Raw genomic sequence first — 17,788 nt, forward strand, 5'->3', positions numbered from 1 at the left:
TTTCTTTCAGAATGCATTACTTGAAAGTAGTTGTCTTCTCAGCTTCCCTGTTGCTCTCTTCTATCGGAATTCCCCATACTGGACTCTCTGCTTCTTTCTTTGTCAAAATTGGAGACTCTGTTCCTGATGGTTTTCCATTGTTCTCAACTTTCAATGATGTTCGTCCAACTCCTCCAATCAAAGATTCGATCAGCATCTTTTCGAGTCTGGAAGAAAAACCACGGGTTAGTATCAAAACCGTGCTCACTTCAAAGTGGGTATTTCAAATAGACAACTCCAAAAGAATGCGAGAACGTAGGCAAGAAGAGTTGCAGGAACGGATACATAGAGGAACTGAAAATTTCGAATAGATGAAAAATTAGAATTTGATATGCAGTTGTGAAATATTCTCCCAAGAAACTTTATCAGAACCTCAGTTAAAACCTCTGCCAAATGGTCAATTGTAATCGAATATACCAAAGACAAAATACCTACATGTTCCCATGTTGAATAGAAATGAAGAGGTCCACCGACATTCAAGTAGTAGTACAACACCATCCAATGAACAATATAAGCACAATACGACAGTCTTCCGAATGGTTGCCAAATTGGGTGCGACATGAAGTTATTGATTGGTCCACCCCATCCCATGTGATTCGCTCCAACAACCCAACAAATGAAAATTGCCCATCCGAGTCGATCAAAGTTGTAAAATGTGGCTCTTGTGAACACATTCCAATGTGTTCCTTTATCATAATCGAAAGTAGAAAATAGACAGAAACCAGTGATAACAAAAGCAAGCATCCATCCACATATGCATAACACCCAGTTCAATCTGATCTTTCTGTTTCCGTAGGTAGCCAGTAGGTAACCAGTGAGAAGTCCTACAAGATACGGTGGGCAGCGAATCCACGGTTTTGAGTAGACGATTCTATTGAAGTCATTCCCGTTTCCATTTCCAAACCCATCGGCAGTCAGATTATAATCTCCATAGAGGATATAAGTAGTGATGATACTTCCAACACATCCAGTAACAACAGTAGCAGATCCAGCAGCAAATGAGAAGTAGAGTGCAATCAGAACTATTGGAGCAATGAGATAAAGTTGAGTGTCTACTGCCAAATACCAAGTGATATTATAGCATGTTTCGCTGTTTGTTTCGGTAGTTTTATCGAAATTGTTGAAGTAGAGAAGATTATGCCACCAGTATGTTTTGCAAAGATTGGCTTGTGGTAAAATTACATCTAGAAATGACTTCTTAGTATATACTCCAAAGTTGAAAGCTTACTCAATTGAGACGCGCTAAAAGCTCCTTGAATATACGGAGCATAGACAGTGAAAAATCCAATGAAAAGCATCATTGGCGGAGTTAATCTCAAATAACGATGAACGTAAAACAATACCCATGTTATTGGATTCGAGATCATTTTCTTGCTCGGCTTGGTTTTGAAGAACATGTAAGCGACAACGATTCCAGATAGTACAAAAAATGTATCAACTGAAACGAATCCACTGAGTAATAGGTGATTCCAGATGTGGTTTGGAAAGTCGAGAGCTGGTTTCAAAGTATCTCCGAGTGCGAGATACAAAAATGAGTGACCTGTGACAACCCAACACATAGATAGAAGACGAATGCAGTCAAGAGATTTGATAAATCCTGGTTTTTGCTCCTTCACGGATAAAATCAATTCTGCATTTGTCCAGAAAGAGAACGTCAGAAGAATCTTCATGACCAGGTTTTCCTCTTTTTGACTGGAGATTCCATAAACTATTTCTCTAGTATAATCAACTGAGGAAGCAAGAATAGCAATTGAAACCATCACCATCAAAAAAATTCTGAAAAATACATATTTAAATTGTTATTTAAAAGTCTTTTAAGCTTACGTGTATCCCCAAAACGCCGAGTCTTTTTCAACCTCATTCCTCACACAAAATGCACTGCATGCAGTGAACGGATAAGGTGACATTTGATTAAAAATGCTGATCATATCTTGATGATCACAAGAATCTGGAAGACAGACTGCGATACGAAATGGTAAAGATGCGTATAATGGAGTTGAACTGGTGACTGCACACGATACATTTTTCCCAGGAGTTATGAGAAGGTAGCAGTAATTTGTGTTGTACTTTTTGTCACTGATTCGATTACATTCTTGATACGATCCATCGTAGAGAGTTTTGATTTCCAAGAGTCCTGGACCCGGAAACTGACCAAACGAGTCAAGTTCTAAAAATATTAAGAAAACGTTTACCGCAAAGTTTTTTGATGAAAAACTTACGTTGAACTGCATACAAATTGTCTTCAAGAATCTTCAACTCTTTCATTGTACATTTATTCATAACAATGCATTCCGTTGAAATTGTAGCGAAAATCTCCAGCGACTTCATCCAAGTATTCGTATCATTTTGACATTGTCCAGTTAAATTGTGAATTGTTGAAACTTTTAAAACATCTTTCCATGCGGAATATGAACTAGAACAGTTCAGGAATAAAGTAAATGCGGAAAAGAAAAATAATAACTGATTCATGAATACAATAATCTATAAAACTCGAGTACTTGATATTAATACCCATATTTTCCTTTTTATACTGCTTTCCAGACTTGGAATTGATGACGAGTGACTCAAAATCTTTGCACTCAAAACTTGTAGATAAGAAAATACAATGGGAAAGAATCTAGACGGCGAGTGTGAGTTTTGATCCTGATCATAGAATCCTTGAGGCATTTTGGACAAAAATTAATGAAAAACTGATTATAAATCATACAAACGAGAACAAAATCATTGAAATGGTGATATCAGTTGAGGGGGAATTGCACAACATTGTGAGTGTCTAGTGAGAGAGATTATTAGTTAAATGAAAGCGATTGATAGATAAGAGCAACCTGGAAGTTTATTTCAGGTCACTGTTGTATGAAATTATCTGAAATCCAAACTAATATTATTGTCTCTCGTAGACGATTTCGTTTTGTTTTTTTAAGTGACTTAATTCTTGTGAATGGTTCATTACAAAAGTAGAGTTTTAGTTTCAATGAGCCTATTTAGGAAGATAATAAGGAAAAAAAATCATTTCAACTGTAGAAAAGATTTTGTACTTAAAATTTGACAACAGCATCTACACTTTCTTCTTCAATTCCAACATCGCATTCTGGAGTTTTTAGTTCTTTCTTTCTCATTGGATATAAGTTCCTTTTACTTTCAGATGTCGATGTTCTATTCTCTCCAATCAAAAATTGAATCAGCATTTTTTCCAGTCTGGAAATCATTGCTATTGTGATTCTACACTGAATAAGGAAGGATTCCGAGACGAGATGTAGTTACAGGTCGAGAGATACAGCAATAGAACGGAAAACTTGCGCTTGTTTCAAATCTATATTCGGTTCTTGCTAAACGATCTCATGAAAAAGTTATTTGTGTTTTTGTGGCTTGTCAGTGAAAAATAATCGTTTTCAAGACTCTCAAAATCCAAAACTTTCCGCAAAAGAATACAGATTTGAAACCATTTTTCCGTTCTGATGGTGTATCTCTCAACCTGTACCTCCGTGTCGATCCGGGGTCCATCTTTAGTGAGATTCTGGCTTACTTCAAAGTAGGGATTTCGAAAAGACAGCTCAAAACAAACGCCACAACGTACGATAGAAATGAAGTTGGAATCACAATATAGAGGATCTGAAATATTTATTCTATCAGCGATTTTTCAGTCCACTAACCACTTCCCATGCAGAATAATAATGTAGAACACCTCCGACGTTCAAAAAGTAGTATAAAACCACCAGATGCACAATATAAGCGCAATACGACAGTCTTCCGAGTGGTTGCCAAATTGGGTGAGACATGAAATTGTTAATTGGTCCACTCCATCCCATATGATTCGCTCCAACAACCCAACAAATGAAAAATGCCCATCCAATCCGATGAAAGTTATAAAATGAGGCTCTTGAAAATATGCTCCAATGCACTCCTCTGTCATAATCATAGTTCGCAAATAGGCAAAACCCGGCAATAATGAATGCAATAATCCATGCACAGAAACAAAATATCCGATTCAATCGTAGCTTTCTGTTACCATAAACAGCTAACAAATATCCATTGAGCAATCCAATCAGATATGGAGTGCATCGAACCCATGGTTTTGAATAAACAACATCAAAGAAATACTTTTGATCTCCATTCCCAATCATATCTGCTGGGATATCGTACTTTTCGAAAAGAAGGTAAGTTGTAATAATACTGCCAACACATCCAGCCAAAATTAGCGAGGTTCCGGCTGATAATGAAAAATAAAAAGCGACCAAAACGATAGGAGCGATCAAGTAGAGCTGCATATCGACAGCCAAGTACCAAGAAATATTGTAGCAAGCAGTACTTGATCCACTTTCAGAGTTGTCAAAGTTATTAATGAACAACAGATTACGCCACCAATAATTTCGACACGTTTTGATTTGTAGAGAGATTTGATCTGAAAATTGGAAAAAGGGATCACTATCTGAATGGCGAAAACATACTCAAATACGTAGCTTCGAAAACTCCTTGAATATATGGGCCATAGACTATGAAAACCCAAATAAATGTTATGATTGGTGGCGTCAATCTCAGATATCTATGAGTGTAGAACAATATCCACGTTGTTGGGCTAGAGACTATTTCCTTGTTTGGCCTCGTTTTGAAAAACATGTATGATTCCAGATAGAACCACAACAATTCCAGATAAAACTAAAAAAGTGTCTACCGCAACAAACGCATTCAACATAAGGTGATTCCAAAAGTGCTTCGGAAATTGTAAAACTGGTTCCAGTGTGTCGGCAAAATAAAAATATAAAAACGCATGAACGGTGACAACCCAGCATGTAGAAAAGAAACGAATACAATCGAGAGATCTGATGTGTCCTGGTTTTTGCTCTTTCACAGATAATATCTGTTCGGAGTTAGTCCAGACGGAGAAGGTTAGGAGAACCTTCATGAAGGTGTAACATTCTTCAGCACTAGAAATTCCCCAGATAGTTTCACGAAAGTAGCCGACAGAAGATGTTAGAATTACAGTTGTTGATATTATCATCAGGAAGAATCTGAAAAGAACCTGCTCTTTGTATAGTGTTATTTTAGAAACTCACGAGAATCCCCAAAATGTGATGTCTTTCTCCACCTTATTCTTCACACAAAATGCATTGCAGGCAGTGAATGGATAGATCGAGATTTGATTGAATATGTTTTTCATTTGTTCATGATCACAAGATTCTGGCAAACAGGCTGCATACCTGACAGGTAGAGAAGAATAAGAAGGCGTGGAACTATTGGACGAACAATTCTTGTTTTTTCCAGGAATAATCAGAAGGTAGCAGTAGTTTGTTTCGTACTTTTTGCCACTGATTCGGTTACAGTCTTGATAAGATCCATCATATAAAGATCTAAGTTCCAGAAGGCCAGGAGCAGGAAGTTGTCCAAATGCATCGAGTTCTGAGAGAAGAAGACTTGAACACTTATATTGAATACGCAAGCAAAAATTGATTTTTTTTTCTAGAAAAATGCGTCATGGGCTTGAGTTGAATGTTTCACAAGAACATTAGACTTACGCTGTATCGCATACAGATTCTCCTTCAGAATCTTCAATTCTTTCGGTGTACATTTATTCATAACAATACATTCCGTTGAAACTGTAGCGAAAACTGACAGTGACTTCATCCAGGTATTCGTATCATTTTTACATTGTCCTGATATCCCATTGATTGGTTTGGGATTGAATACGCTTTTCCAGTCAGTCGGTACACAGTTAATGTTTGAAAAAGTGAAACAAAAATAAAAAATAGAAGACGACTCATCTTTCTAAAGAAACTAATAAATCAAAACTTCAAATTATGATTCTTCTTAAATATAGGTAGAGAAATACTGACTGATAGCAGGTCACTTTTTGATAAAATCACGGAATGGCGGATTATGGTCATGGTTGTGATTTGAGCCAGACTATGTCAAACTTGAGTTTGAAAGCAAAAATGTTGAAGTTCGTATAAAAAAGTTTGGGTGAACTGTATTTTTAATGCATTTTGTAGTGAAATCGAGATCAAAGTGGAACAATTCACATTAATTACAATATTATCAGAAGATTATTCTCATAGTTTCACGTCTTCTAGTTTTCCTTCTTCTATTTCTATATCCCATGCAGATGCTTCTTCTCTCTTCTTCTCGAGAATCGGTGAAACTTTTCCTTTCAAGTTTTCAGAGAGCGGAGTTGCTGTCTCGTCAACTTTGAGAGATGTTCGTCCAACTCCACCTATTAATGATTCAATAAGCATCTTCTCGAGTCTGGAAGCATATAAGTTTAGAAAATATTGAGTTTCACGTTGACTGTGACTTACTTCAAAATGGGAACCTCGAATAAACAACTCCAGAAGAAAGCAAGTACATATGACAGTAGAGTTGCTGGGATTGCGATGTAAATAAACTGAAATTCAATTTTTTTTTCGAAAATCTTAATTGTCCCACTCACCACTTCCCATGCAGATGAATAATGAACAACGACTCCTCCAACATTCAAGTAGTAAAACAACACCATCCAATGAACAATATACGCACAATACGACAGTCTTCCGAATGGTTGCCAAATCGGGTGAGACATAAAGTTATTGATTGGTCCACCCCATCCCATGTGGTTTGCACCAACAACCCAGCAAACAAAAACTCCCCATCCCAATCGATGGAAATTATAGAATGTAGCTCTTGTGAACGTGCTCCAATGTGCTCCCTTGTCATAGTCGTAAGTTGAAAAGAGACAACCGCCTGCAATCACGAATGCAACAATCCAACCTCCAACAGATAACGCCCAGTTCAATCTGATTTTTCTGTTTCCGTAGGTAGCCAGCAGGTAACCAGTGAGAATTCCTACGAGATACGGTGGGCAGCGAATCCAAGGTTTTGAGTATGCAATGTCAAAGAAGTTGTTTTGATTTCCATTTCCGATGATATCAGCTGGCACGTCATAAATTCCAAATAAAATGTAAGTTGCAATGATACTTCCAACACATCCAGTAACAATTACAGCAGTTCCAGCAGCAAATGAGAAATACAAAACAACCAAAATAATCGGAGCGACAAGATAAAGTTGAGTGTCCACTGCCAAGTACCAAGTAATACCGTAACAAGTACTATCTTGATTGTTGTCACTTTTATCAAAATTATTGATATAAAGTAAGTTTTGCCACCAGTAGGTTTTGCACGCTTCGATTTGAGGGTACATTCCATCTGAAATTTAAAAGTAAAAAACTTTCATCTAAAAAGTATTTACTTACTCAGCTCAGAAGCCGAAAACACTCCTTGAATATACGGGGCATAGACTGTGAAAAATCCAATGAAGAGCATGATCGGAGGGGTTAATCTCAGGTATCTGTGAATGTAGAATAAAATCCATGTGATGGGATTCGAGATCATTTTCTTGCTTGGCTTGGTTTTGAAAAACAAATAGGCGACGACAATTCCAGAGAGCACGAAAAATGTGTCGACTGATACGAACGCGTTGAGCAGTAAGTGATTCCAGAAATGTTTGGGGAAGTTGATCACTGGTTCCAACGTATCAGCAAGAATGAAATACAGAAATGAATGTCCGGTGACTACCCAGCACATTGATAGAAGACGGATGCAGTCCAGAGATTTGATAAAACCGGGTTTTTGCTCCTTCACAGATAAGAGAAGTTCTGCATTCGTCCATAAGGAGAAGGACAACAGAATTTTCATAAAAACATTCTTCTCTTTCACACTAGAGATTCCAAACGCAGTTTCACGAATGTAGTCAATTGATGAAGCAAGAATAGCAATGGCTGATACTACCATTAGAAAGATTCTGAAAGAAAACTATAGTTTTATAACAAGATCGAGGACGAAAACTTACGAGAATCCCCAGAATGCGGAGTCCTTTTTCACCTCATTCTTGACACAGAAAGCAGCGCAAGCAGTGAATGGATAGGGCGACACTTGATTGAATATATTGATCATTTCTTGATGATCACAAGATTTTGGAAGGCATGTAGCGATCCGAAGAGGTAGGGCAGAATACAGAGAAGTAGAATTAGAAACAGCACACGAAGCATTCTTTCCAGGTCTAATAAGCATGTAGCAGTAGTTTGTGTCGTATTTTTTGCCGCTGATTCGTTCACATTCTTGATTAGATCCATCATAAAGTGTCTTGATTTCGAGAAGACCTGGTGATGGAAATTGGCCCCACGCATCGAATTCTGAAAGAAAACACTTACTTTATTCAAGAATTGAACAAAATAAACACACGTTGAACGGCATACAAGTTCTCTTCAATAATCTTCAATTCTTTCAGTGTACATTTATTCATAACAATGCATTCTGTTGAAACTGTAGCGAAAATCTGCAGAGATTTCATCCAAGTGTTCGTGTCATTTTGACACTGTCCAGATATTCCATTGATTGGTTTTGGATTAAATATATCTTTCCATCCAGCAGAAACTCCTCTCAAACAGAACAAGAAAATAATACAGATGAGTAATGATAACCTTGTCATGACTTCACCAATAAAACAAGACTTTCGAAATTGATGCTCCTTCCCGTCTGATTTTATAGTGCATTTTGAAAGTGACGAGTAAGGCGATAATGTTCGGACTCTGCTGATAAGGAAAAAGTAACTAGACTGATTTTGTGAGTGGGAGGGGGAATGGAATAAACCACACTTTTTGTACTATGCGTTTTTGGGGAAATACGTATAAACTATATTGGTGAGAGAGGGTCGTAGATTATTTGGGCGCTGATGATGATTTGTGGAGAATTGCACAATGTTGTAACTGAGAAATGAGTATCTAAAAGGTCTAGTTCCGACTATTCCTCTCTGCTGCGAACCAAAATATACTTGATTGTAAGAAGTTGCACATCTGGCTTCTATTTTCCTAATTTGATCATTAGGTTACTCTTCGTGGGGTCCATCTGTATCAGCTCCAATGTTTGTAATCCTTACACCTTCCACCAAAAAAAACATGTGTTCTTCCGATACGTCATCAATCAACGAAACCAGGAATAGGCTTCACAACTCCTGACCACTGATAATTGTTAATTACGAACTTTGTTTCGCTGATTCAATTCTGCATCATTTTGAACTACTTGACATCATTCAACTCACTTATTTTCGGGGTTACAGGAACTGATAAGAATGGAAAAGAAGCTTATCAAAATGAAAAATGGATGATTGACCGTATGATAGATCAATTCTTGATGATGTGAAGATGACTCGTCAGAATTTTGAAAACATTTTTCCCGGTTCGAACGGGAACTGCTAAATGTCATGTACAAACTCGGAGCAGATAAAAAGTAGTATTTAAAATAAGACGGGAGCCCTGTAAAAATTCTGAAACGCCTGGTTTTCCCTTTTGAACAGAGCACGGTGTACATTTACTCCTCAATACTTCTCAGACACAAAATCGTGATTAAAAAGTCTCCTATCAAATTCGCTCTACTTCTTCTTCTATTGTCTCTTTTTCCTATTTCAATTGTTTTTTAAAAGTCTATGTTCTCAATGACGAATGTATTTGCAAATGGTGTCATAGTCTCTTGTCAAAACACGCACCAAATGGTCAGTTTGGAACGAGGATCACCGTTTTTCTCTTCTTTCTGCGCATTGTTTGACTTCCCTATCACGATGAAAGAATAACTGTGTTGGAGGAGAAGAATGGAAAAGGTGAGTAAACTTTTTGGAGTTGTTTGTAACACAAAAAAGTAAAATGTTAATTGAAATATTTTAGGTGTTGGTTTTAAATAGCAAGTTACTTAGAATAATATCAGAGAACAGTTAAAAATGTGCTTTCTTCCTATTTAAAATCACAAATTTAGAAATCGCTAGCTTACTATGAAAATTTGAAAAACCTCACTCTAGACTACCGGTGTACTTTTATGTTTCCTATCTTCTGCAGTGTCTACAACTTCCGGCTGATCGGTCTACGTGGACTGGTTTGATCCAACTGATATCTTCATTGAACCATCTGTCCAAAAGATTTGCAGATACCGCGTGATTACCATCCATTTGATTGGTTCTTTGGTATGGTTCAAGATCTAATATCTTTCATTCTCTTTAATCATGCCATAAAATCACTTCATAACACAGAATGATCAATGTTTGACCAAAGTATATCACCTGGTAGTTGGGTATGAAATTGGTACATATTACATTGATAAAATAACAAGTTTCTCGGTTTTTTTTCAGATGAACGACGTACAAGTAATAAATTATCAAAGTAATGAGTGTCGCCGGTAAGATGGAATATGATAAAGAGAAGAGAAACAGATGAGAAGAGAAGAAGACGTTGAAAAAAGAATTAGAAGGTGGAGGAAGTGCGAAAAAAACATGATAAAACGTAGAAGAATCACAGATGTTTTCACTGCGTTTTTGATCTTATTTCCGATAATTTTTATAAACTTCAGTCTCTTTTTTTTTGATAGATGTTATACTCATATGAGTTTTAGTATGTTATAAAAACGATTACTGTTTCCTTTTTATTCCAATTCAAACCTCACACATTTATCTCTTTTGTTTTTTCCTCTTTTCAAACTTTTGCTTTTGCACCCATTTTAATGTTTACTCTTTTTTCTCGTAATATAAACTCTGACCTTTTTCAAAACGAAGGATGAGGGATCTATTTGTTCAGCTTGACGAAACATGAAAAATGAACATTTATACGGAAATGTTTCCTTTTTCAAACATCAATTTGAGTTGTGCTCCTATTAAATTTAGTGGGAACCTAGATGCGTGACGAGCGTATAAAATAAAGTGAACACTTACCTCTGTCTCAAATCTGGAGAGCAGAAATCTAGAAGAGAGACAATCAAACACTATAGAAAGTGTACCATAATCCAAAACATACTCAAGTCGCATCAACTTTCTCTTTAATTGCATAACGCTTTGTAATTTTTTGAACACTTCTTTTTTTTTCTATACCGTAATCTTGTTATAGAATGACATACCTACATCTAAACTGTAACAATCTTGATCTAAATATATTTTCCTACCTGCTAACCTGTTATCCTATGAATTATAGCCTCCTTGAAGACTTCTTACAAATCAAAAACCTTACAAAAAGTCTTGTTAGTTGTATTTGACGCTTCTTCTATTTCTTCTGAACATCTTTTCGTCAAACATGTTTCAATGGAACATGAACTATGACTAGACTGAGGAAAATAATAACACACACTTCTTCTCTGTTCCTTATTTACTTTTCCTCCTTCTTTTTTCCGCAAAGACAATTTGTGTTTCCATCTCTCCGCGCGGAAGCTTTACCCTTTTTCTCGTGCTCAGATAGTTCAACACCAAACCGTTATCCAAACTTACCCCTAAAATCGGTACCTCCTTCTTCAGCAAAAGCCTTCTTGGGTCATTCTGTGTCACAACGGACAGTAGCAACAGTACTTCGAAATGAAACAGAAGGTTGTGGATACCGAGAAATCGGTCGATCCCATCTTTCGAATCTCTGGACCACCTGGAATGGAGAAGGAAGAATCGGACAGTTCGCTGGAGATGAAGGAAGGTCAGTTATTTCTCAAATTCTTTTTTCGGAATTCGTTTTTCGATTCCAAAAACATTTAAAAACCCAATGCATATTTCAATATTCAGACTGTTTCTCACTGTCCGATGAAGACGCAGAAGAAACCAACTGGCGGTTAATCTATATCACCGCTCTTGTATCTTTTCTTGGAGCAATCGAGGGAACTGCTGTTCATATGAGTGAATGGCCGTATATGAGGGAAATTGATCCAGATGCAACTGTCCAGTTCTTTGGTATTGCTAGTTCTGCATCAAAAGCAGCTCATGCTGTTTTTGTTCTTATTTTTGCGGTGTGGAGTTTTAAGTACAAGACTGTCAAGTGAGTTTTTATGGAAGAGAATCTTTTATGACCAATTTAAATCTAGATGGCCTCTGATAACCGGACGTATCATTGCCATGGTCGCCTGTTTCCTATACCTCGCAATCGAATACGTTCCAACTGGAAGGCGTTACATGATGATGTTCTGCTATATCCTTTTCGACATCTCCGGTAGTTCTCCATCAATTCTTCGTGCTTATATCGCAGCTGTCTCAATGCCAAAGGATAGATCAAAAGCTTTTGCTGCAATGTCTCTTTCCATGACACTATCTATTATCTGTGGACCATGTAAGTCAAATGTTGCAAATGCGCTCTACTGCCGAAAACGCTGGTAGAGCGCTTTTGCCGCATTTTCACATAATAATTCCAGTGATTCAAATGGCATTCACAACTATTCCGTATCCCGGATTTACTATTATTCCTCATGTGAAATTTCACGTGTATTCTGCACCCATTTGGATTGCAAACTCAACCAATTTCATCTCAATTGCTATAATCGTATTTGGAATGAAAGAGTTACCAAGAAAACCAAAGACCAAGAAGCGTAAGTTCCGATTATTCGCATTAAACACGTATGAAATCTTTGTGTTTTAGCAAAGAAGCCATCAATCTTTGAATTGGAAGGACTGAAATTGAAAATCCAGAAGATCAAGAAAGCCAATATCGACTGGATTTTGGTGTTCGTCTGTTGGATTGCCAAGTGTGGAAAGACGATGACTGCCAGATCTATTGGAACGTGAGGAAAATATTAGGAGTGACTAAAATACAGAAAAAGTTTTCAGTCTTTTACCAATTCTGATGATGGTTCAATATGGATGGACTGGAATCGAGACAGTGAGAATTACTTCTTTCCTTATGGGAGGATCTGGAATTCTTTCGATGTTTGTCATCGGAAGTTTCATGTTCTGTAAACTAGGAACCATGTGAGTCTTGCTTTTTCCTATAGTCTGTTCAAACGATCTCATCAAAAAATCATTCATAGATATATTTCAGAGTTCAACCTCGATTTATCTACCTTTTCTCGATCGCTCTATTCACTATGCTCTATGTTGTGACCTACCCATACAAATCGATCGGAGTAGAAGTTGCTGCTTACAACTCAACAGATAACACTGGTTGTGACCCAGATAAATACTCTTGGTGTGAGGGAGGAATTGCTCCACAACCGTATATTTTCTTGTGTTGCATGGTTTTTGTCTTCGGAATGACAATGCCATCATCCGGAATCTCATTGGATACTATTTACTCAAAGATTTTGGGAAATATCGATCAGGTAAACTTCAGAAATGTAATGGAAAAGCAAATTGTTATTTTCAGAGTGTCATGCAAGGAGCCGCTGTAATCCTCGATGACATCATGATGGTCATTACCCCAACTTATGCTTCGTAAGTTTATTTTTCATAAAATTAGTTTCATTTCGTATAATTTTAACTTAATATGAATGATTTCGCTACCAACTTCTGAATTTCAGATACATCTACACTCTTCTCGGTCTCAAGCCTCTCTGGATAATGAACGGATTCATCATGTCAACAGTTGTCATATTGTGGATTATTATGCTTCGAAAATTCAAACCATATTCTTAAACATTCAAAACTCTTCTTATTTTCAAATCCTTTTAAGAAAAACGGGTTCAAAACTCGCATATCTTCCTATGTAATAATGTTATATAAACTACTTTTATTGAATAATAAACCATGAGATTCATTTTCTCAAAAATCACTTGCAGCCCGATTTTTGCCAGGAGAATGAACGAAGAAAGTGTTTTGCGGGCTGACAGACTTGCAATATAAACCAATAAATCGTTTTCGATAATCTGCTGACCTCCAGATAATTGTATAAAAAGTGTGGGAGTAGGAGAACATTGAAGACATTGACTGCAACAGAATATCGAATTATTGAGAACCTAATCAGGGAGAGATATGACTCACAATATTTCCAATTATATTACTCAAGTCTTCACCAGAATAACCTAAAAGTATGACGAAGTTTATAGCAAATGCACTGAAATAATTTGAAAATATAAATAGTGCTGCAGACACTTTTAGATGACGCATGATTTTATAGCTCTCTGTACTCGTCTGACCTGAAAAGCGACTGATTTCTACTTGAAAAGTGCATTGAAGATGGTACAAGAATAGCAATCTTGAAATGGCACAACTTCGGAAACCTCAGACAATTATAGAACGAATCATGCGGTTCAGTCACAACAACCAGTAAAAAAACCAAGAACATGCATTTTCTGTTATTTACCTTTCTTCTTAAATACTAAAATCAAAATGAGAAATATCAAAAGACTCAGAGTATTAGAAGCCACTGTAACTGGAGCCAACACCTTCCGGATCGGGCGTTGAAGGGCTGAAAACATTTAAATGTTTGCTAGATTCTTTGGGAACTACACTGATTTTTATCATTTTTCCTTTCGCTTACCCATGAATGAACTGCACAAATGCAGAGAGCTGTAGTCTTCTCCTTGAAATCCCCAAATCACAATAATTCCACCCCAAAGAAATGGTATCATTGCCATCGCCGTAACATATTTCCAATCAGAAAAATTCCGATGAGCTATTGGAAACATTACAATAAATAGGATGTCGAGTAGAATGAACACCATAATCGAAGACTGAACGCAATAACAAAAAATGTTAGGAACAATGATATGGAAACATGTTTCTCGCAGAATTTCAGTGTCGGTTATCATGAGATAGACATCGATAAAACTATTCAAGATACAAAAAATATGTGCAGTACTCTGAATACATTGGAGGTATGCTGTAATTGAAGAATTGAGTCCTTGATTAGAACTAACGTTCCCGTTCCCACTCACATGATTTTGATCTAAACGATGAACTAGATAGAATAATGAAAACTAGATGAATGTTCCCAAATATACCAAAACAAATGAAAAATGACTTGTGGGTGGCAATGAGAATCTGATTCCACCGGTACATAGAAGAACGTGGGAGTCTGAAAAAAACAGTGGGAGATACGATACAGAAGAAACAGGAGATACGGTAGTTGAGATAAGACAGGGTACGAGCATTTAGATTTTTCAAACACATAAATGCGACAGAAAAAAAAACTGAAATGACAACTTTAATGTACTTTTTGAACCTAGACCACTTTTCGTCAGTTCAGTTCGAACGAATTTCAAGGCAAAAGAAGTAAAGAGAAAAGAGAACATTCTAGACTTCAATTCAGTTTCTGTTTGCTTATTTTAATTTCTTAAGAAAAGTCTCCGTTGCTGACATAGACAGACTCAACTCCTTGAAAACACTGAGAGTGAGTCAAAAAGAGTGGAATGCTGAGTGACTGGAATGCACCTTGTATCATGAAACTTTGATCTAACTCATGTTTGAATTGTTCAAATTTGGAAAATTATTTGATATTCAAATCACCCTTTCGTTTTGATAGCCTAGATTATGTTTTTCTCATTATTTATGAAAACTTCCTCTATGGAAAACTAGTGACGTTTTCTGATTTACTACACTCCAAACCGTCCAATGAATCTTTATTAATTTTTTCAAAAACAAAATCCGTTTGATTTTTGGAATAATTCTTTCAATTCCTTGTCTACAATGTCCGTGATATTATAAATTAGTTTAGACGTCCCTTGTGTCTCGAGCAGTATAACATATGATTGAGCGAGTTAAATGTATCTGACTTCCCATGTGGCACATCATAGTGAAGACTGATTATTTAAAAGATTTCAAAAGTGTAAAAGGATTACGATTGTATAAAATTATTCTTCGTCTTCCTCCAGGGTTCCTCCAAGGCTCCTCCTTCGGTTGTGGGCTCCGCCTCCGATTCTGGGCTCGTCCAGGGCTCCTCTTTTGGTTGTGGGCTCCTTCAGGGCTCCTTCTCCAATTCTGGGCTCCTCCAGGGCTCTTCCTTCGGTTGTGGGCTCCTCCAGGACTTCTCCTTTGGTTGTGGGCTCCTCCAGGACCACTACTGAATATCTGGCAACTGAATGACCATTACAGATCATTCTGTCACCGGATGCTCAGTACTGAACATGCTATAACCGGATGCTCAAATTTGGAGGAGGAGTCCTGGAGGAGCCCAGAATCGGAGGAGGAGTTTTGGTGGAGCCCACAACCGAAGGAGGAGCCCTGGAGGAGCCCAGAATTGGTGGAGGAGCCCTGGAGGAGCCCACAACCGAAGGAGGAGCCCTGGAGGAGCCCAGAATTGGAGGAGGAGTCCGCGAGGAGCCCAGAATCAGAGGAGGAGTCCACGAGAAGCCCAGAATCGGAGGAGACTTTTGTTTATTTTTTCTGAACGAACTTTTGACATAATTACTATAAATCCTTCTTACTTGAATCTTAAATTCTCTAGAAACCTCGTGTTTTATTTCATCTCAAAAAAAAGTAAGACTTCTGAAATTTTGTGCACTTTATGAGACACGAAGCATACACAAGAAAACGGGACGGATAACTACGATAAACCCACTGGAAAGCAAAAAGTCTATGCACGATCTGAAATTGTTCCGTCGTTTGTAGTGTGAAGAGCACTGGAACCATAACAATTGCAATCAAACGCTCATTAACTGCTCGGTGTCCCCCTTTTCCCTCTTTCTAGGAGGTGTGTGTCTATGTTTATATATTCAGGCGGTCGTGCCGCCCGGCACCGTCCGGATACGTTCTCTGCGGAGGGCACCACCAAAACAACACGAGCAACATGCGGTCCGATTACCGCTTCATTTACGCGTATTGCTTTTTCATGGATAGAAGCTTATTGTTTTGTTTTTTACCTATGACAACCATATTTGAAAATTTTCATTTTCGAATTTTTTCTGAAGTTTAAATTTTCGTTTTTCAACTGCATTCTTATCCTAACGTAAGACAAAAAACCATTCCGGATGTCTGAAAGTTAAAACTTTTTAAGCAAAGAGAATTCATGCTTTCTTTAACAGCTTTGGTCAAATATCGTCACATCTTTCTATCTGAATAACTCTGGTTGAACTTATCATACTTTACTGAAAACTTCTTATTTTGAGAAATCGAAAGTATTTAACCGAACAGAAACAAGAGAGATGCAAATTCAAAATGAAAATACTCAAATGTTTTGTTTATCAAGAAATATGCAAATAAATGTTTTTTCTTGAATAGCTATTCAATGTTCTCTGATAAGATATACAACCCTGCGTATTCTCTATAGAAACCACCTACTTATCAGAAAACTCATCAATATACTAGGGACAAGGACGTCACTTTGACCCATATACAAGTTGTGGGAAGACGTTGCGTAACTGATTATTCAAACTCTTTTTCCAGATTACTATCAATAGTTTCTTGTTTATTGTGCGTTGCGTCAGAAAAATAATACCTCTTTGTAAAGAATTGATAGTCAGTGTTCTCGATTTTCGAATGTTTCACAGTTCTCTAGTTGTTTTCCTCCAATATCTTAATTTTTTAAAACAAAATTTATGATCTGTAAATTTAACTTGAATTTTCCACTTCACAATTCGGACCGGGCCAGTGGCTCCTCCAAATTGGTTTTAATTTGATTTTTGCACTCAAACTTACAGAGATTCGCAATTTTATAGAGACATATTAAGATTCTATATGGGATGTACTATGTCCGGATGTGCTAAATTTTCTAACTTTTGAAAACGAGAATTTTGAAATTGGGCAGATTAATTTTTACCTTGGGAATGCTTCTCATTGTTTCTAAACATTTATCCACCAGTCGGTTAACGCAGCCTTACGGCTGCTCAACCTCCTTTTCTACACCGCCCGTGTTGAAAATTTGAAGAAATGAATTCATTTGTAGAATGAAAATGTTCTATAATTATTTTCCCCGTGAACTCCTATTTCCCTATTTCGGAAACAAAAGCCACTGAAAGGCTTGAAAACCACGTTTTTTTCACCTAGTGACCTAGTCGAGACCTATTCTAACTAAAAAAATAGACGGGCATCATTAAGAGAAAATTTCTGATCTTTTGGTCCAAGTTT

At 37.1% G+C, this 17,788-nt stretch overlaps 5 protein-coding genes across 5 annotated transcripts; 1 reads left to right on the forward strand and 4 right to left on the reverse strand.

Annotated features, from left to right (window-relative positions):
* Positions 1-16: 16 nt before the first annotated feature.
* GCK72_019026 (uncharacterized protein) lies at positions 17-2,304 on the reverse strand (the record flags this gene model as incomplete). The annotated part of the gene is made up of 5 exons (XM_053732848.1): positions 17-206; positions 401-1,223; positions 1,268-1,815; positions 1,864-2,206; positions 2,259-2,304. 5 exons carry the CDS (start codon positions 2,302-2,304, stop codon positions 17-19), a joined length of 1,950 nt encoding a protein of 649 aa, XP_053581761.1.
* Positions 2,305-3,074: 770 nt separating this feature from the next.
* GCK72_019027 (uncharacterized protein) lies at positions 3,075-5,658 on the reverse strand (the record flags this gene model as incomplete). The annotated part of the gene is made up of 6 exons (XM_053732849.1): positions 3,075-3,263; positions 3,690-4,438; positions 4,485-4,612; positions 4,719-5,045; positions 5,091-5,433; positions 5,550-5,658. The coding sequence occupies 6 exons, from the start codon at positions 5,656-5,658 to the stop codon at positions 3,075-3,077; spliced, it is 1,845 nt and encodes a 614-aa protein (XP_053581762.1).
* A 425-nt stretch (positions 5,659-6,083) lies between these two features.
* Positions 6,084-8,494, reverse strand: GCK72_019028 (uncharacterized protein; the record flags this gene model as incomplete). Its single annotated transcript, XM_053732850.1, has 6 exons — positions 6,084-6,276; positions 6,330-6,415; positions 6,461-7,212; positions 7,260-7,807; positions 7,856-8,198; positions 8,248-8,494. 6 exons carry the CDS (start codon positions 8,492-8,494, stop codon positions 6,084-6,086), a joined length of 2,169 nt encoding a protein of 722 aa, XP_053581763.1.
* Positions 8,495-11,386: 2,892 nt separating this feature from the next.
* On the forward strand, positions 11,387-13,420 carry GCK72_019029 (uncharacterized protein; the record flags this gene model as incomplete). The annotated part of the gene is made up of 9 exons (XM_003115694.2): positions 11,387-11,498; positions 11,585-11,834; positions 11,881-12,122; positions 12,205-12,378; positions 12,429-12,570; positions 12,617-12,757; positions 12,828-13,107; positions 13,152-13,219; positions 13,306-13,420. 9 exons carry the CDS (start codon positions 11,387-11,389, stop codon positions 13,418-13,420), a joined length of 1,524 nt encoding a protein of 507 aa, XP_003115742.2.
* Positions 12,641-14,448, reverse strand: GCK72_019030 (uncharacterized protein; the record flags this gene model as incomplete). Its single annotated transcript, XM_053732851.1, has 4 exons — positions 12,641-12,739; positions 13,766-13,806; positions 14,088-14,192; positions 14,265-14,448. The coding sequence occupies 4 exons, from the start codon at positions 14,446-14,448 to the stop codon at positions 12,641-12,643; spliced, it is 429 nt and encodes a 142-aa protein (XP_053581764.1).
* Between the last annotated feature and the right edge of the window lie 3,340 nt (positions 14,449-17,788).

The sequence above is a fragment of the Caenorhabditis remanei genome, chromosome V, assembly GCF_010183535.1.
Source record: "Caenorhabditis remanei strain PX506 chromosome V, whole genome shotgun sequence".
Lineage (NCBI taxonomy): Eukaryota > Metazoa > Nematoda > Chromadorea > Rhabditida > Rhabditidae > Caenorhabditis > Caenorhabditis remanei.